The sequence below is a fragment of the Pocillopora damicornis genome, chromosome 2 (assembly GCF_964200805.1).
Source record: "Pocillopora damicornis chromosome 2, jaPocDami1.2, whole genome shotgun sequence".
NCBI lineage: Eukaryota > Metazoa > Cnidaria > Anthozoa > Scleractinia > Pocilloporidae > Pocillopora > Pocillopora damicornis.
Genome location: NC_142671.1, coordinates 4,774,767 through 4,792,444, shown reverse-complemented (window position 1 = coordinate 4,792,444; position 17,678 = coordinate 4,774,767). Strand labels below are relative to the sequence as shown.

Here is a 17,678-nt window from a genome sequence, read left to right as displayed (position 1 = left end):
ATGTCTCACACTGAGGGGGTAGAAAGGTGGGTGACTTCCTTGAGTAATTGCAGAGGCTACTTAACAGCAAAAGTATTGTCAGCTCTTGCAAACTAATTAAACTTTTCAAAGTACTTCCTTTTTGACACCTTTCATTATAAACCATAAATCAGAGCAGAGAGGAGATACAGTGATTTTTCCAGTTATAGGAGGAACAAGGTGGAAAATCTCTTCATCAAATTTTTCTAACATTTCCACCACCTCACTAAAGAGAAAATTCACAATCAAATCTCACTGTTTCTGGTTCTGCATTTCATTGCTTGAATTCATGATATAACTCAAGTTTTACAACAAGTAATCATTGCAACCCTTTTTCTTAACAGCAAAGAATTACCAAACTAAAAATAGCACCAAGATCATCCATAATCATAGCTTGTATTTATTCTCTTTATCTAAGAAATACTTATTACAAAACAAACAACCACATAAAGGCTTGCAAAGAATTCTCATGATTGTATTAACTCTTATTTAGGTTACTGTAAAAGATTTATGAAACCTATCCTTCTATTCTTAATTATTCATTAATACATCAATAATCCAATTAATTGACTTAACTCAATAGATTAAAAAGGGTTTTAATAACCCACTCTTTAAGTTTCTTCACTACTGGTGTTGGATGGTTAAAACTACCTACATACACCAATACACTGTGCATAAAATACACACACTCATTATTGCAAAATGAGTTACTCCTTCATTCTGCTTCTCTTCTAAGCTATGGTCCTGCCCATGAACAATTACCCCCTGTCAACTGCAAAGAAGTAGTTGGATTATTATCTTCATCATCAGCAAGACTTTGGTGAAGTCAACCCTTCCAAACAAATGCCTATCACTGACTTGGGATATTTTCCATCTTTAGCCTTGATTACTGTCTGACAAGTGAGTAACATACACCTATTCCAACAGCTGCTGCAGCAACACCATATTTCAACCAGGACTCCCAAGAGTTTCTATTGCTCCTTGTACCACTGGCTGGTCTTGACTGTGGACCTTCTTTTCCATCTTTCTCTTCTCTTTCATAATACTTCTTTATGAGACTTTTTGTGTCGTGTATGTCATCCTCGTCTTCCTCATCAAAGGCAGCCTAAGATTAACAGATAATATTGGGATCAAAATGTAGGATGGATTGTTAAAACCTGGAAACTGGTACAGTCAAGACTAACAACAGATGAACCTGTATTAAGCAACACCTTATTAAGCAATGACCTTGTATTAAGCAGTCAGTTGTCAAAGTCCTAAATTTTTCCTCCATAATTACTTCCTAATAAGTGGGTGACATTGTTCTGAATCCCACAATAAACAGCATGAAAAACTATAAGGTCAAAATAACCTGATAACAACATATGGAAGGTGTTTTCAGTTTTGTACTCAAAACTAAAATCCACCATTATTGGAAATGAAGTAAAGCCACAGCATTCAGTGGCAGATCCAGACCTTGAGCTAAGGAAGGGGGGGGGGGGGCTTTTTTGTTGCTTTCTGCCACTGGTATTGAGATATATGATCTAAGGAGGCCAAAACATTTTCCAGCCAAAGTGAACTGTATTTTGTTAGTAAGTAAGTAAGTAAGTAAGAACTTTATTTAGAGAGGGTAACACATGACAGTATAACAGATAAACTAGTGGCCCTCTGTGCTAAAACATCAACCAGGTAATCATAAAACAACTAGGAAGAGTAAAAAGTAAAAACATTTATTATCTATAGTTAAAAATATATAGAAAAAAATAAGTTAAAAACACAGAGATACCTCAGTCTATAAAGTAACTAAGAATCATACAAAGTATGAACATTAAACCCAAGTCATCTATCATCTAATTTCTCAAAAAGTTCTTTTTTTGCCCCAAAATTCTATTCCTGCTCCTTACCCCTTCCCTGAGCAGTTTGTACCCTGGCTAATTTTTTCATTCCCCCTCCTACATCAAACCTTAGAGACAGCCTTGTAACTTAAGCCATTTTTTGTTTCCCTTAAGAATTTGAGTTTGCAAGGATCTACTTTACATTTTTTAGGTACTTACCCATCCTCCCTTCTTTTCTATCCATTCAGCTGTACTCTCTTGTATAAACCTTAAGCTGTGTTCAGCTAACTGCTCAAGCTGCTTATCATCTAACTCTCCAATAATGGCTATTTCACGAGCAAAATGGCACAATAGTGCAACCTTTGACCAGCCAACAATGTGATGATCAAAGGTAAGATGTCTTGCAGCTTTGCAAAATTGTTCGTATGACAGAGATTCTGCTTGAATCATTTTCAAGGGCTCATCTAATAAATTAGGCACCATTTCCATAATTTCTTGACTGATCTTGTCCAGTCGTGCAGCAACACGACCCTCGGGAGATAACACAGGAGAAGGAGTGTGGTCACGATCAAAGCAAGATTTACATGAAAGCGGTGGAAGCTTGAGCTCATTTGGTCTCTTGTAAAAATCCCTATTCAAACAAACAAGAATGATGTTGACTCCAACCTTTGTTTATAACTTATGCTAATACTAATAGTAACTTTTTTGAGCCCATAAGTAACAACCAATTGTGTGGCCTCATTGCCTGGTTAGAAAAACACTGATTTTAATAGCAGAGATGAGATTGACATTTTAAAAAAACCAAGCAAAAGTCATCATCAGAGACTAGTCAAAATACTTTTTTAATGAAAAATATTTATAAAATTTTTTTTAATAAAAAATTAAAAAGAAATAAATAACTCAAAAAGACTAAATGTTACTAAATATAAAGTGAAGTAAATAAAACAAACATTATTTCCAAATCCATATCTCTTGACTTGCATCTTAGACACAAGCACAGGGTGAAATGTGACAATAAGACCACCCTGTTTGTCATTATATGTAAATTATCCACTAATTACCAGACATTTTAAAACCATAAAGTGCCCAACCGTTTTTATTATCACCCTTAGTGGCGGCTGGTAAGACACGTTTTTTGAAAAAAAGAAGTCAAGAAAATGAATTCTTATACTAAATGAAGGCTTGATTGAGTTAAAAGAGGTAGTTTGAAAATCACACTCCTATTCATTCCTCTAAATTAAAATGCAGTGCGTGATTCAGTGGGCTTAGCAATAATTCTTACTTTCCTTGAAGTTCCGAATGATAGCAGGGGGGTAAATCGAACCATTGAACCATTGTAATAGTCTTATAAATGTGGCGATTTTGTGGAGTTTCCTGCACTTCAAATACATGGACGCGTCACGATCTGAGATTCACACGTATGAGATTCAGACAGTCGCATTTTACTGTCTTTCCTAATTAATTCACACAGCTGTCCGAGTTGTGTTTACAAGCGCAAACTATCAGAGAATTTAACCAGGAAACATCTGAACCCCCAAAACGTCATGTTAAAACACCTGAAAATAGTGTACTGCGCAATAGACTTGTCATTAAAACGTTCAAACAAAACCGACAACTTACATTTTCTTCTCTGCTCTTCCTCTGAGTTTGTTATGGTCAAATGTTTCAATGTCTCTCTTCAAGTTCAAGGATAACTTTCGCTGTAGTTTTGCCATTTCCAAAAATTTTTTCCTCTTAGATTCGTAAGCTCCGGCATCGCTAGCACTCTTCGACAGGCCAATTATAGCTCTTTTAAGATAAGGTGCCCTGTTCTCAGAATTTGTAAAGTTCCTAGCAGTCAGCCTATCTGCTGGTAACGAACCTAGGTAGTCTAATACTACAATTCGAGTTTCCTCCCGAATTCGTTCGAGTGAGGCCCAACGATCAATGTTTGATTTTTCGGGGCCACAGTTTTCCATTTCTTTATCAGAATCTGTATCCGTAGTAACCTCAGGTGTTCCTTGTGAAATGTATGTTTGTTCTACCGGGTCTTGTTCCATGATAAAGATATAGAAGAAAGATAGTTCTGGTTGCAATACGTTATACCATTCTGTAAAAAATATTGCAAACCGTGGCTGACAGGGAACTGGGTACAAATTCCTCGCGGCCGAGCTGCGCGTGGGCAGCGCGTGCATGACGTTCGCATCGTGAACTTCCGTCTAAACTTCGCGTCAAAGATTGATTCAGAGGGATTTGTGAAGCAATATATTGCTCTTTTCATGGCCTAGAACATTTGTCTCAAGAGCATAAGGAGCAATGATTTGGGCTTAGGGGAACTTATAGGAGAGAGCCCTCTGTAAATGGAACAATAAAGAGCTGTCAATCGTCATGATCATGGGGCAATCGATGCTGAACTCTTGAAACGGTTCTTTCTTTACGCGAGTGAAATTGTTTGACGGTCGTTTTATTCGGTTGAGATAAAGAGCAAATAATGTCAAGGCCTATAAAAACTTCTATAAAAATTCAGGCTTTTTAAAACTTGTCCCTAAAGCAAACAAACAAACAAGCAACTTGCTCAGGCAATGCCACGTCGTGATTTTGCTTATTCAGAAATAGCATGTGAAAGGCAGATTTCATTCAGGGGAAAGGAAGCGACCTTTTCCTTAGTGCCTCTGCCATCACGATTGAAATTGAAAGCGAATGGAGGAAATATGGGTTTGACCCCTTCGAGTCACGTGAAATATCCAACACCACAGGCAAACTGCTCTATAGCGATAAAAGCATTTTAAAGCGATTAGATAATAGCTCTGAGGCTCGAAAAGAGAGGAAGGTTAAAGTTTATTATACGAATATCAAGAGGATGAACACTCGGTAAAGACTGGGCCTAAAATTGGGGGACGTGACGAGGCACGATGACGGCATTGTTAAAGGGAAATTACCGTACACGACGTATAATTGAGTTTTTCGGGAAAGTCAAAATCTCAGCGGAAAATCGAATTTCCTGTTTTTCAAAGAATCCTTGAAGACTGCTTTGATCTGCAGAACTTGAACAGATTCAGTAGACCCTTGGTGAGGGAACAAGTGCTTTCGTAATGGCAGAAGGCATGCCTTATTCCGCTCTGAAACCTCAGAGAGCTCCTGTGGAAAGCTATGAAGAGAGTTTAGAGGATATCGAGAAACAAGCCTGTTTGCTTTTCGAAGAATTTTTAAGACTGCCCCATTCAGCAAGTATGAAGTTAATGGTTAAAAATTCATCCAAAGAAGCAGCAGATTCCCCGATCATGCTCGAGACAAAGGGCCATGAAAATTACAAACAGTCTCGAGGTAACTATTAGTCGTACCCTAAATATTGAATTTGATAGTTGTAATCTCGATAGGACTCGATAGAACTATGTTTGTTAGAATGACTAGGACTCTTGTCAAGTTCTGTAGATATCTGCACACTTTGCACGGCGCAATTCTTTGTGTGTCATTGAATTCCAATTGATAAGCCATTGGCCTCCTTCATAGTCCTTGCATCAGACAGAAGTCACACATGGTTCGCTCTGCATGATCCTGTCGAAGTTAATGAAGTTGTAGAGAACTTTCGTCTTCTTGGCGGTGATGACAGTCAATATTCTTGTGTTTCCGTTTGTCCAGCTCTAATATGTTTCTTCTCTATTCTTTAAGGACTGGCAGGTGTTATCTATATTCAATACTAATTGATTTTCCTTACACGTATGCATCACCCTATTTAAAACAAAGTAGAACAATGGGGTCCTATCACTTAAACTAGATTTGACGGTAAGGGATGATATGTGAGTGGTTTGACCAGTTCTTGAGTCGAACTTCAATCCCATAATCTCTAATATTTGAGTAGGCTTGTGTCACGTAATTTCTTGGTTTAAGAGTTAAAAAATTTGTGCCAGACTGTTACAGATCTTTTTGTTGAAAGAACAGCGCATGTTATTAAGGTACCTACATGTATCTCTTTTTTGTGAATCATGAATATGCTCACAAGAATCTAGTGAAATGTGGTTTTGTTAAGGAACTGAATAATGTATTTTGGCTGTTTCAAAGGAACATCTGGAATGAGGAAAGCAAACTAATTACTCTCTCAAATGACAAGTTAGGCAGGAAAAAACTTCCCTTTTTCTAAAAATAGTATTTCTAGGAAAACAGGGAAGTTTTTAAAAAATGCTGAATTGTACAATCTCTGCATTAATTCTCAATGTCTTTCTCATATTTTTACTTGTACAAGTTTGGACAAGCATATACTTTTTAAGTAAATCTTCACGACCTTTGTACTTCATGGTGTATGGCCTTACTTTAAAATAAGTGAACCCTGAAAATTCCAGTTGGCCCTTGTATTAACAGAATTTTGCTTTCAAATATGAAAGCACAGCTTGCAAAGATGTTTTCCTACAGCAAAACACTAAGACATCTTCAAGACAGGCTTAAAGTACTTAAGTGCCACACTCTCGTCAACTTTACTTACCAATCACAGTGATCTGCAAAATTTCCAGGTACTGGTGAAGTGATTGCAATTTTCACTGATCACTGTGTTCAGCATATAAAAATGGTCCATATCTGACATGCGAGATACAGTCAACTCTCTTGTAAGTGGACATCCTCCAGAATTGGAAAAAGTGTCTTTTAGAAGATTTTCCCTCCTGCAGGAGTGACTCCCATAAATGGCATGAAAGAAAAGTAGGGTGGATATCTGCTAATGGGAAAGTGTAAGCTACTTTCTTGCGGCGTGCAGGATTATTAGTGCATCAATATTACACACAGATACAGGGCAAGTCTCAGAGTAAAAAAAAATGCTTGAGTTATTTTGAGCTGATGTGAGCAAATTGCACTAATGCTAAACTAAATTTCACAGTGTGATAGCTACAGAAAGTTTGGTTGACCCTTGAACACCCTGAAGGAGTAAACATGTATTCCTCTCCCAGAATGTTATTTCAATCCTTCATCAAGTAAACAGGTGACGCAGTTGGACAAACATGTCTGTTAACAATTTTGTGAGAGGATATTGTCACAGTAGAACACTGATTCTCTTTTTATGATTGCATTTTTGTGGAAATTTTTAGCATATATAAAGGGAGAGTTTCACACTAGATGGCAAAAGTGAAAGAATTTTAAATTTTATTGTTCATCTTCTCCAGTTCCTTGTGAATGTGATGAAGCAGATGAGGATGATCTTGTAACTGACAGTAAACTTGTCGCACAAAGTTCTAGTAATGGAGCGTTACCTCAGCCTGAGCCTGTTTCAACTCAAAACCCGGAACTGACGAGACTTGCACTTCAGATGCAACAGGCTGGTGATGCACTTTATCAACAATATGGTGATCGAGTTGATGTGAGTTGATTTTGTACTTGAAACTTTTTGCTTTGGAATGGGAAGTGGGAACTATTTTAAGTTAAAAGAACCAGAGTTAATTAGCAGTCAGACTTTATTCTTAGAAATAATGGTATTCCCTGATTAAGTTGGTGGAGGCACAGTGGCCTCATGGTTAGTGTGCTTGACTCCGGATCGGGTGGTCCAGGTTTGAGCCCTGGGTGGGGTCATTGTGTTGTGTTCTTAGGCAAGAAAGACACTTTACTCTCACAGTGCTTCTCTTCACCCAGGTGTACAAATGTGTACCAGCAAATGTGCTGGGGGTAACCCTGCGATGGACTAGCATCCCATCCAGGGGGGAGTAGCAATATTCCTAGCTGCTTCATGTTAAGAAAACCGGAGTTAAGCACTGGCCCCATGGGTCACTTGGGCCTGTATCAAGGCTTTACTTACTTGTACTGATTAAGTTGATGTGACTTGTATGTTGTAAAATGATTTTGTACTCATTTGTAGCTTTTTGCACATTCAAGTAATGTCAATCTTTACAACACTTAGAGTAGATCTTAACCCTTTAAACCCTCAAGATTGAGGGTTAGTGTAATAGCATGGTTCATGTATTTAGGCACAGTAATACATGGATGTAATAAATACCACAATGTATTTCTAGGAATAAAGTCTTACTGTCTTTACACATGATATAATTTCAATAGTATAAATGATAAGTGCTGAAAGTTCTGTGAAACTTGGTGACAGCTGAAAGGAAAACTTTCATGTTAATGTTGGAGTACAAGATTGAATGAAGATCTGTTCTGATCTCAACATCAGAATCATAAAACTAATTTGCATCAGAACAAAATTTATTGCCACTATTTATTTTGTTGTGGTTAATTTTCTTTACAGGGAGTTCAGACACACTTGGTTTCATATGTCCTGGATAATGCTGCTGATCTGACTTATGACAGATTCAGTAAAGAAATTGATAACATGATTGGTCGAGACAGAAACTGGACCAACTTGATATTTGCATATTATGTGGGTAAAAGAGTGTGCTTAATGACATCTGGTGCTTGTGGTGCAGTGAAGGGCTATTTTGAGCAATACTTGGGTCGCTCATATCGCCGTCCCATGCAAGAGGCTGGTGGAATTGTAAGTTCAACCTCACTGCAGTCAGTGTTTTTGCTTTTATTTGCAATTTTTTTCTATTTGGATTGATTCCCCAAAGTATGGCCATTGCCATTTCTTCAAATGGTCTTTATTGGTGTTCAAATTACAGCCATGGCATCTAAATTGTCTTCACTAAAGTACCATTGGAGTCAAGTTACCTTCAGACACCTAGTGAAAAAGTAATTTTTAATATTTATTGTTGCCTGGAATAAAGCTATGTATTGTGCAAGAGTTATGAAAACATTTGTTCTACAATTAGTAAACTCCCTAAGTTTGATTGCCCAACATAGGTTCAAATAGACTATAACTAGGTCTCATTATCAATTTTTACTCATGAGCTGGACCAGTTTTTCTTCATTTTTTTTTTCCAGTTCAATACAGGAAAGTTTTGCACATGATATCTTTTTTTGAACTTATACAATATAAACATGGTTTTGTATCTGTTTCTTTACTCAGGCTTTATTTGTGGATCCTAAAGGTCGCTAAGTGATGCAGTCAATCAACAAATGAAGCATGTTGCTAAAGAGGAGCTGCTCTGATAATGACAGCTGCTTTACCTGGCAAGGGATGGCCTGCTTGAAAAACATATCTTCCCACAAATAAAAGGACAATGGGAATGTGCACCCTGTTACGCACTTCATTTTTTAAAATTCAGTTGAATCAGAGCTGATTTTCTCTTTGTTAATTGATACTTAATTGTTTCAAATTAAAATAAACCTTTTTTTTAGCAACAGCATGTAGCTGTTAAATTCAACAATAGCAAAGCTAGGTTCAAGAGAGACAAACTTAGGAGATGTTGTTACACATGGTGAAATGACAGCACCCAGGATGCATTTTTTGTCATTACTCTTTGAGAATCACTGTTTATTTGGTGAAATGTATGAAGTTGATTATCTAGCATGTCTTGAGTGTCATAGCCTCTTAATTCTTTTCTATTTGTAACATAAACTTTCAGTATTTTTTTATTCAAAATTAAAGTTGCTGGAAAGCATCACAATATTTGTAGTGTAGTATTTAATAGAAACTTAGAGTTACTTTTCTAGTTTTCGTTTTCTTGATGTAGAAGTTATGAGCTTAAGTCAGTTGCCTAATACTGCCCCCTTCCCCCCCGTTCCCTCCCAAAAAAGGAAAACATATTCTCACTCACAAACATGTAAATTTTGTTTTTATGAGCTTTCTTCAATTGATCATTTCAATTAATTAAATAGTTATATGGCATGTCATGATTTATGATGTTCTTGCTGTTCAGTTATTTCTCAAGAAGACTTTCAACATTTTCAGTTTTAAAATGTGGAAGCAATTCATAATCCGCAGTTCACATATACGATTTCTATATATTCACAGTCAGCGCAATGTGAGAGCAAACACGTCTTTAGAGTAAGTTTTTTAACGATCAATGCACAGAAGTTGCTAATTAAATCTAAAGGTAAATAAACAATGGAACTGATGAAAAGGTGAAACCAGTAAGATAAACATCGTAATGCGTAACTAAGGTAACTCCATTATCGTGTACCAGATCGAGGCACTTTGCGATAATTTTCGCAACGGAACCATCTTGTTCCTGTTCCGAATTATACGCTCTCTGGACTCGGGTAAAATAGTTTAAATTTTCATTATGAAAATTATCGTTATGTTGTCTTCAAAGCTAAACAAAACGTTCTGTAGTAGAGGTCAATTTTTTTCCTTTGGACAAAAAGGATCAATGACGACACCCTCATTAATTAAAAGTCAGTTTAGAAAAGCTGGCCATTCTCTCGTTTAAAGGGTTTTGACAAAGAAGCCAGTCATGAAGAAATGGGTATAGAATGGGCGCCTGTCCGACAAGTAGACTGGCAGTGAAAGGTTGGAGAAAGCGAGTGAATTCTTCAATTAATCATAACCATTACAATTTCATCAAATGTGATGAGTGCATTGCCTACTTTATTTTTCACAATTCATTCTGTACAGTTGCTATCGGGCCGCTGGCTGTGATTGGACACCTGTAATCGGGCAGTTAAAGAAGCCAATCATACCTTTCAGCCAAATCCACCAATCACAGAACTGATCACGATAACCACAACAAAACCACTTATCCTAGAAAAAAACCTTGTGGAATTTCCAAAATCGAGGAATGTTTTACTTTAGGTATCGTCTTTACCGTAGATATTTGTCCAAAATGTATTTGTTGTTTTCAGGAATTGTAACGGTTATGATTGTTAACAGGACTTTGTGTCGTCCAGTTCTGTCTGTAATCATACCGATGATAGACAAATCGGAGTCCTGCTTCGCGGTCCTCCGATTTGTTAATCACCCGTATAATTACAGACCGAATTGAACTCCACTCGTTCTTATTGCCATTATTAATCGTCTTCATTAGTGTCATGACATAAAAAGCTCGATAACCAAACAAAAGAATAAAAAGGAAACGGTTGCATTTTAACAAACTATGGACATAGCTTATTAAATTAAACACACCTAACGATATTTTTCGTTACGTTTCGAGCTACTTGTAAATTTTCTTTTGTATTCAATACTAGTTGTTCAAAGAACCCTTATCATTCCTAAGCATGCGATTATCGTTGGATATTATGCTTACTGCATGATCTGTGGACGATACAAGCATCTAAGCGGAGACTGGGGCAGAACTTAGCCCCTTTTTCGCTGTACGTGTGCTCTGTCCCTCAGTACCAATGCCGATCAATAAACAGAGTGTGTATGAATGCATTTAACTGGTAAAAAATTAAATTCACCTGTTTGAAACCTGTCTCATGCAGGTAATCTTGAAAGTCAAAAGGTTTAATTTAATTGACGTCACCTGTTTGGGTGTGGTCCTCGTTTCATTTTTCTTGTTCGACAATTTTTTTTCAATTTTTTTTTTTTCTGACTTCTACTTACTAGGAGCAACAAGAGATGAAAAAGCTGAGGGAAAACTCGAAAAGAAACCGCACGATGATAACAGATTTTGTGATATATTCTCAAATCTTCTCAAACGTGAATACCAGTTGAGGGTTTCAAATAAATCATTAAAAACAACTGGACGACCCTGCCGTAAAGCTAATTAAATTTTAAACAACGCCATACATGTCGACTAGCATTTTTTCACATCCACGGCGTGCTATATTTCACGGTAAGCCGAACAAGCTTCTCAGGCACGAAATCGCTCTCCTATTCGTATCAAAGACTTTCATCTCATTCTTCAGAGCTGGTCAACTCGACGCATCTGAACGAAGAGGCAAAGTAAGTCAATGATCTTTTGAATTACTTTTGAGATCGCGATTACTGATGTTCCTATTTACTGCGTAATGCGCGTTTGGTAAAAGCAAGCTCTCTTAAGTTGCCTTTTTGGGAAAGTGACTTCAGTTCACTTCTTCTTAAAGGGAAACACATTGGTATAAATAATTGTGCAGACTAAACTAAAATTTTATCTTTGTTTTGGTAAAGTTGTGAACCAAGATGGAATGTTTTTGGTATGTTCCTTGTCAGATGCCGCTAATGAGTTTATTTCCATCACAGTCGCAGTAATTAATTGAGTCCCGTTCAGTTCTCAAATTTTCTCGATCGAAACATAAACAATTTTAAATCACTATTTTGCATTTGTCCGTAGACAATTTTTATTGGTTGGAAACACATCATGGTTGATAGTCGTTAAGCCTCAAAAACCGCAACTTTATCATTCGTTTCTCCTCTTACATGTCGTTCGTAAATTTGGTTACAGTCACCTTAGATATCGTATACATACATTGTCTATTTACATCAACATTTGACAGGTCGACCATGTTCAGTATCTACCTTGCGCGTGACGGATGTAGTCACGCTATCTCCCATGAAAACCTGTAATAAATAAAGAAACTAGTCGCGATCTTTGTTTCAGGTAGCAAACCTCTGAAATTGGAAATAGCGAGGGTGAGGTCGGGGATCGGTCTTGCTCGATATGTCATCCTCAGCCCCTTTCCCTCAAACCAGCCCCAACTCGAGCATCACTACAAAAGTTTTGGACTTCCTTTGATGGAATGCATCGTTACTTTTCGTATGTCGTTTCGCGATGATGCCAACAATTTTGTACAAAAGTCCTATAAAACCAACTGCATGTATAGATGATTACTTTGTTTTGCAACACTGTGTCCCGAATTAAACAGAATTTTTCTCAGCAAAAAGTCACAAGTAAATCAAATATAACATCCTAGGGCGACAGGAAGATTAAAAAATGGGAAAGAAAAAAAAGAAAGAAAAACATGGAAGTTAGCTACAAACTATATTGCTCAGCACTTGTTTTTTCAAGCTTGAGTTTCCGCGAGTTTTTTTGTTTTTGTTTTTTTTACTGTTTTTTTGTTTTGCTTCTTCGACCATCAGCTAAGAAGTGAAGCAGAATCTAACGCGTCCTCTAATTGGTCCAATTTGGCGTCACAAGTTCTTTGAATCAATCTGATTGGACAGAGTGATAGAAATTGTGGCGCTAACGACGGCGCAAGCACCCGAAGCAAGCTGAAGCCGTAGGTACCATCATCGCTGCTCGAAGCCAACCTTCCGCAGTCCGCAGCCCCAAACATTGATCCTATTATATGGAAAATCATCACAGGTAAGCTTTGACGTTGCAATTTTAATAACTCCTATGTTTTTTGAACACGTTCTTAAAGCAAAAATAGACAATTTGCATTCTTCGCTTGAAACTAAATCAAAATGTAGGAAATCTCGGTAATTTGACTTGATGACGAACTCCGCGATAAAATCTACGCTTTTTTTGCCAGACCAGATTTATATCACGGAGACATATTGAAAGCTATGTATTTTTAAAACTCTGAGTTTGTATAAACAACACATTTGACTGTTTCAAAGCTACTTTTTAAGTCAGCTCAATTTTATACAGAAATCAAGGCAGAACTGTCAAGAACGACGACTGCATTTTAACCTTGCTTGATTTGTTTTCATTGACATACCCTCGTATCATCTTGATTTTTCTTTGGCTGACTTCCTCACTAAGCCAAAAAATTGAGATAATCAATTATTAATCTTGACAAAGCGTACTTCGAAAGATCAAGAAAACTTGCAAGTCAAAATAGACACCAGCTCAAGCAAGTCATTTTACGCTAAAAAGAGAAGCGTAGTTCTAACCTACAAGTTGAGGATAAGTATATCAGTTTAGCTGAGTAACAGAATAAGAATTAGTTGGAAATAAGCTTCTGCAACAGACTCAACATCCTACAAACGCCTCCAGTTTTTGTATCTGCGACCGAAAAAAAAAATCCAAACTGATGAGCGTATGAAAAATCACAGAAAGGTTTTCTTTGTTAATGTTACCAAGATTAAATAAATTCCACTCTGGAATACAAGCTCTTTCAGAGCTCTGTTTATTGTGTGCAGTTCATTAAAATCGTATCAATAGGGAAAGAAATCTCCAGTAAATTTAATTTGAAACCAAACAACGATTATGAGTAAAAGTGAATGAAGTATTAATTAGGTTAGCTCGCTCCTGCTGAAACGCATAACTAATTAACAAGCGAACTGGTGATATTGACTCTGAATGTGATTTACTTTGTTCACTGAAAGAGGTTATCAGAACATTTTTTTAGAAGCTAACAACTTTTTCTTTTTTTTTTTTATAAGCATTTAAATGTTATGTTCGGTTAACTTCTTTCGATTTTATATTATTATGTATTATTTTCACAAAATTGTGCGACTGTCGGTAAAATAAATTTTTTGTAGATGTACACCAAAAGAACATGGCGCTGTAACACTGAATTTTTTTGCTTAGCTTTTTAGCCAAACTTATAAATGGTGCTATTGCTGGAGTGGTCGGCGTTGCATGCACCTTCCCATTGGATTTGTGTAAAACAAGACTACAGGATCAAAGACATCTTGGGGCTCAAAAGCACTACAAAAACTTGTAAGTTGCATGTGGATTTCATAAACACAATGATCTGCAGTATTCAATGGAGTGTGTTCTTCTACAGTACTGTGGTACTGTGCCAAGTTGTTCATTCAAGGTCATTGCAAAATTAGTAACAAACATGGAACCTTTGACAACAGAACAGTTTTTGGGATCGCTGACGTTTATATGGCTTAATTTTTTTCATTCAAACGAGGCTTTAAAACTCAATACACAAAATGGTGATCAGAGCATAAATATCTTAACTGTATGACTCTTTTCATCATGCGAAGTTCCATTGACTTTTGAGGCAATTTGCTTTCGCAAATGGTCCTTGCCTTCTCTTTAGAAGCAGCAAGATTTACCTTAAAAGCATGTCTTCGATTATTTCTTCCGTAGAGCGGACTGTCTATGGAAAGTGGCAAGAGCAGAAGGGGTGAGAGGTTTATACAAAGGTTAGTTCCGTCTATGGGATCATTACGATCGCTTCAAGTATTATTGTTAACCATTTTGTTAGGGGATGTGGATGCTTTATTCAGAAATCACCTCATCAGAGGTACAATTTATGATCACTATTATGAAGGTATGGAGGTCAACAGATGATTGTAATACGTTTGATAAAAATCAGTTGTAGCAATGGTGCAACCATCAAACCCCGTTGTACATTTTTTTATCTCCTTTAGGCATAGGAGTAAATTTGTTACTCATAAACCCGGAAAAGGCATTGAAACTTGCTGTAAACGACCAGCTAAGACAGATGTATGGTGGAAGAAGGTATTTCCCCGGATCAGAAACTTTGTGGTGTTTTTAGGTTTCGGGGAAATCGGTGATGGATACATTTATTTCGTTCGATTACAGATCCAAGTTCTGAACTTAAACCTGAAAATAAGTTAAAAAGTAAATTGAGTGTTTTTCGCCCTCGAATCCGTTTTAATCTTCTCCATCGTTTACCGCTAGTGTTTGCTACTTTTCACTTTTGGCAAACTAGTTTGAAGTGTAGTCCAATTTGGGATAACTCAATAAACAATTCCAAGTGGTGTCACGTCTCGCTGGTCCAATCCTTCTTTCCTGTCTACATTTCAGACACACCCTTCCCTTGAGCAAAGAGATGATCGCTGGTGGGGCTGCTGGGTTTTGTCAGGTGAGAGTCAAAAACTGTTCACGGTATTATCTACAACGCTCAGTTATGGCGACGTTACGTATCTCACAACACCTAAAATCTATTTTTCCGTAGTTTATGAGCTTTATTTTAATATGAAATTGTCTGGTTGTTTTATTTTCCTTCCAGGTGGTCATTACCACACCGATGGAAATGCTCAAAATACAGCTTCAGTTGGCTGGATCACAAACAACAGGTACATTATACTTACAGGGGACCCTAGCTCAGTTTGACTGCTACATTTGTTTCACCCTGAAAAGGACGATTCCATTCTCAATAGGGTTGGGAAACCTGTAATATTTAGTCAGAAAACAAGTTCAGTCTTATATTTACTTTTTTACCAATAGCTCCCCGGATAGCCAACTCAACTACCACTGTGGCGGCGGCGAGCTCAAACGTTAGGACGTTCGGCACCAATTCAAGCACAGCCCCCCAATCCGCCCTAAGAATAGCACATGACCTGATGAGGAGCAAGGGTATAAGTGGCATTTACAGAGGACTTGGCGCCACATTACTGAGGTATTGTGGGGGAGAAAGTCAACAAATATTACGCCACGATCACTATGGTCTTGTAGTCTGTCATATCTCTCGAGTGTTTTTTAAACGCTGATTCTATACTTCTTTTTTTCTCGCCAGGGACGTGCCGTTTTCCTGCATCTACTTTCCTCTGTTTGCCTATCTCAGACTTGAGGTAAGTGAAGAAACGCGTAACTAAAATTACCGTTATCCTGCAAGCAAGCCCTGGTTAGTAGTGCCACTGGACGCAGAATCCTAGATAATCACTCGCCGGCTCGCGTCGCTCACAGCCTCATACCAGCCCTGCCTTACATTTTCCCGTGGGCGAGAAAACCCGTGCAGAAGTGTGAGTAGCCTAGGCCTGCTCGCATGGTATATTGCCCCGGGAATGACTTAGCGATGGTGTCTTTTGTTTAGTTTCAGGGAGATGGGACACACAGCCATGCCCCAGGGCCACTACAATCTTTGATGGCAGGGTGTACTGCTGGTTAGTTTGTTGTATTTTGCTTTCTGTTCACTTCAATAGTAAATCGAGTTCCTCTTAAAAAAAAGACGATCAGGCAGAAAGAAAAACAAACCAAATCGAAAAACAAACAATTTCGTCTACAAACGATTGGGAATTAACCGGAAAACAGCCGGAACTTCTTCAATATCGTCAATACTATATTTCCTCGAATAATGGGGGGACGCTTATTGGAAGGAAGGCACTCATAAGAACTATTAACCTGTACTGATTCAGCTGTAGTTGACGCTTGAGGAGTTAATAAATTGGGGTAGAAACAGGTTTGTCTTGTATCCTTACTATCTAGGAAAATGAGGGGTTGGGGGGTGGGCGCTTGTTTGATATTTTGGCCTAGGGCGAGGGCGCTTCATCGGGGAAAGGTGCCCAATGGAGAGTGGGCGCTTATTCGAAGAAATACAGAAAATAGCATTAGTTGATCCTTTTACAAACACGGAAGGTTGTTTCGCGTGGATTACCGGCCAGCAAGGAAATAGTATCTCCAAACATCACGTATCCGCGATTGTGTTATGACCAAAACTAATAACCTTTGATGTTTCAATCCAGCTATGATAGGAAGTGCAGCTGTCACTCCATTGGATGTGATCAAAACAAGGCTCCAGGTGATAAGAACAGGAGGAGAAGCTGCCTACAACAGTTTGTGGGACTGCGTTCAAAAAACCTACGTAAATGAAGGGATAGGTGCATTTTATAAAGGAGTAGTGCCAAGGATAATCGTAATTGCACCGTTGTTTGGGATTGCCCAGATGGTATACTTCTTGGGAGTGGCTGAAAAAATATTGGGACTTGAAGCGGGAGAAATTTGAGCTAGATGGCTATAAAAAAATAAAACTAACGGTTCATGTTAATAAAAGAACAATCAAGAACGAGTTGGGGCATAAATCAACTTCATGCGTACACAGAAAAAAAGGACAACAATTTCGTGTTAATACTCAAGGCTCAAAGCTTTTTGCAAATTTACTAGACTTCTGTCAAAGGTGTAGGGTAATGTAACCAGTATTTATTAACATGTAGCATTATAATTCCCCTCTCGAAGATTTTACGAATCAGATCTGTCCAAATTATGTGACAGTGGTAAATTGTAGCTGGTTTCTAAAGGTTGCACAAGTGACAGAGAAAGGTTAAAACCGTCAGATGAAAATTACCAGAGAACTTCATAGGAATATGTGACAGGTATCTTTGACAGTCTATAAAATAGACGTCAATATCTCATCTTCACATGGCAGTAGGATAAAAATAAACAGTTGAAAATGAATGGCATCACTGATGTAATGATGTTATTTAAACCCCTTAATTCCCAAGATCCGATTGCTAATTCTCCCGTCTTGTTGCTATAAATTTTCTTG

General features: G+C 37.7%; 3 protein-coding genes across 4 annotated transcripts; 2 read left to right on the top strand and 1 right to left on the bottom strand.

Moving 5' to 3' along the window:
- Positions 1-400: 400 nt before the first annotated feature.
- LOC113673482 (uncharacterized) lies at positions 401-3,952 on the bottom strand. The gene is made up of 3 exons (XM_027189903.2): positions 3,453-3,952; positions 2,052-2,463; positions 401-1,123 (listed from the first exon to the last, which is right to left on the bottom strand). Exons 1-3 carry the CDS (start codon positions 3,869-3,871, stop codon positions 905-907), a joined length of 1,050 nt encoding a protein of 349 aa, XP_027045704.1. The 5' UTR covers positions 3,872-3,952; the 3' UTR covers positions 401-904.
- Positions 3,953-4,453: 501 nt separating this feature from the next.
- Positions 4,454-9,292, top strand: LOC113673453 (uncharacterized). Its single transcript, XM_027189871.2, has 4 exons — positions 4,454-5,135; positions 6,959-7,152; positions 8,032-8,277; positions 8,752-9,292. Exons 1-4 carry the CDS (start codon positions 4,904-4,906, stop codon positions 8,779-8,781), a joined length of 702 nt encoding a protein of 233 aa, XP_027045672.2. The 5' UTR covers positions 4,454-4,903; the 3' UTR covers positions 8,782-9,292.
- A 2,072-nt stretch (positions 9,293-11,364) lies between these two features.
- Positions 11,365-17,587, top strand: LOC113673452 (mitochondrial glutamate carrier 2). 2 transcript variants are annotated; one of them, XM_027189870.2, is made up of 11 exons: positions 11,365-11,511; positions 12,625-12,850; positions 14,024-14,155; positions 14,537-14,592; positions 14,821-14,911; positions 15,221-15,278; positions 15,426-15,492; positions 15,644-15,815; positions 15,933-15,987; positions 16,230-16,299; positions 16,879-17,587. In XM_027189870.2, the coding sequence occupies exons 2-11, from the start codon at positions 12,834-12,836 to the stop codon at positions 17,136-17,138; spliced, it is 978 nt and encodes a 325-aa protein (XP_027045671.2). In that variant the 5' UTR covers positions 11,365-11,511; positions 12,625-12,833; the 3' UTR covers positions 17,139-17,587. The 2 variants fall into 2 exon arrangements, with proteins under 2 accessions (XP_027045671.2, XP_089052766.1); XM_089196640.1 differs by lacking the exon at positions 11,365-11,511 and having other exon boundaries at positions 12,749-12,850; positions 14,537-14,720.
- Positions 17,588-17,678: the final 91 nt, after the last annotated feature.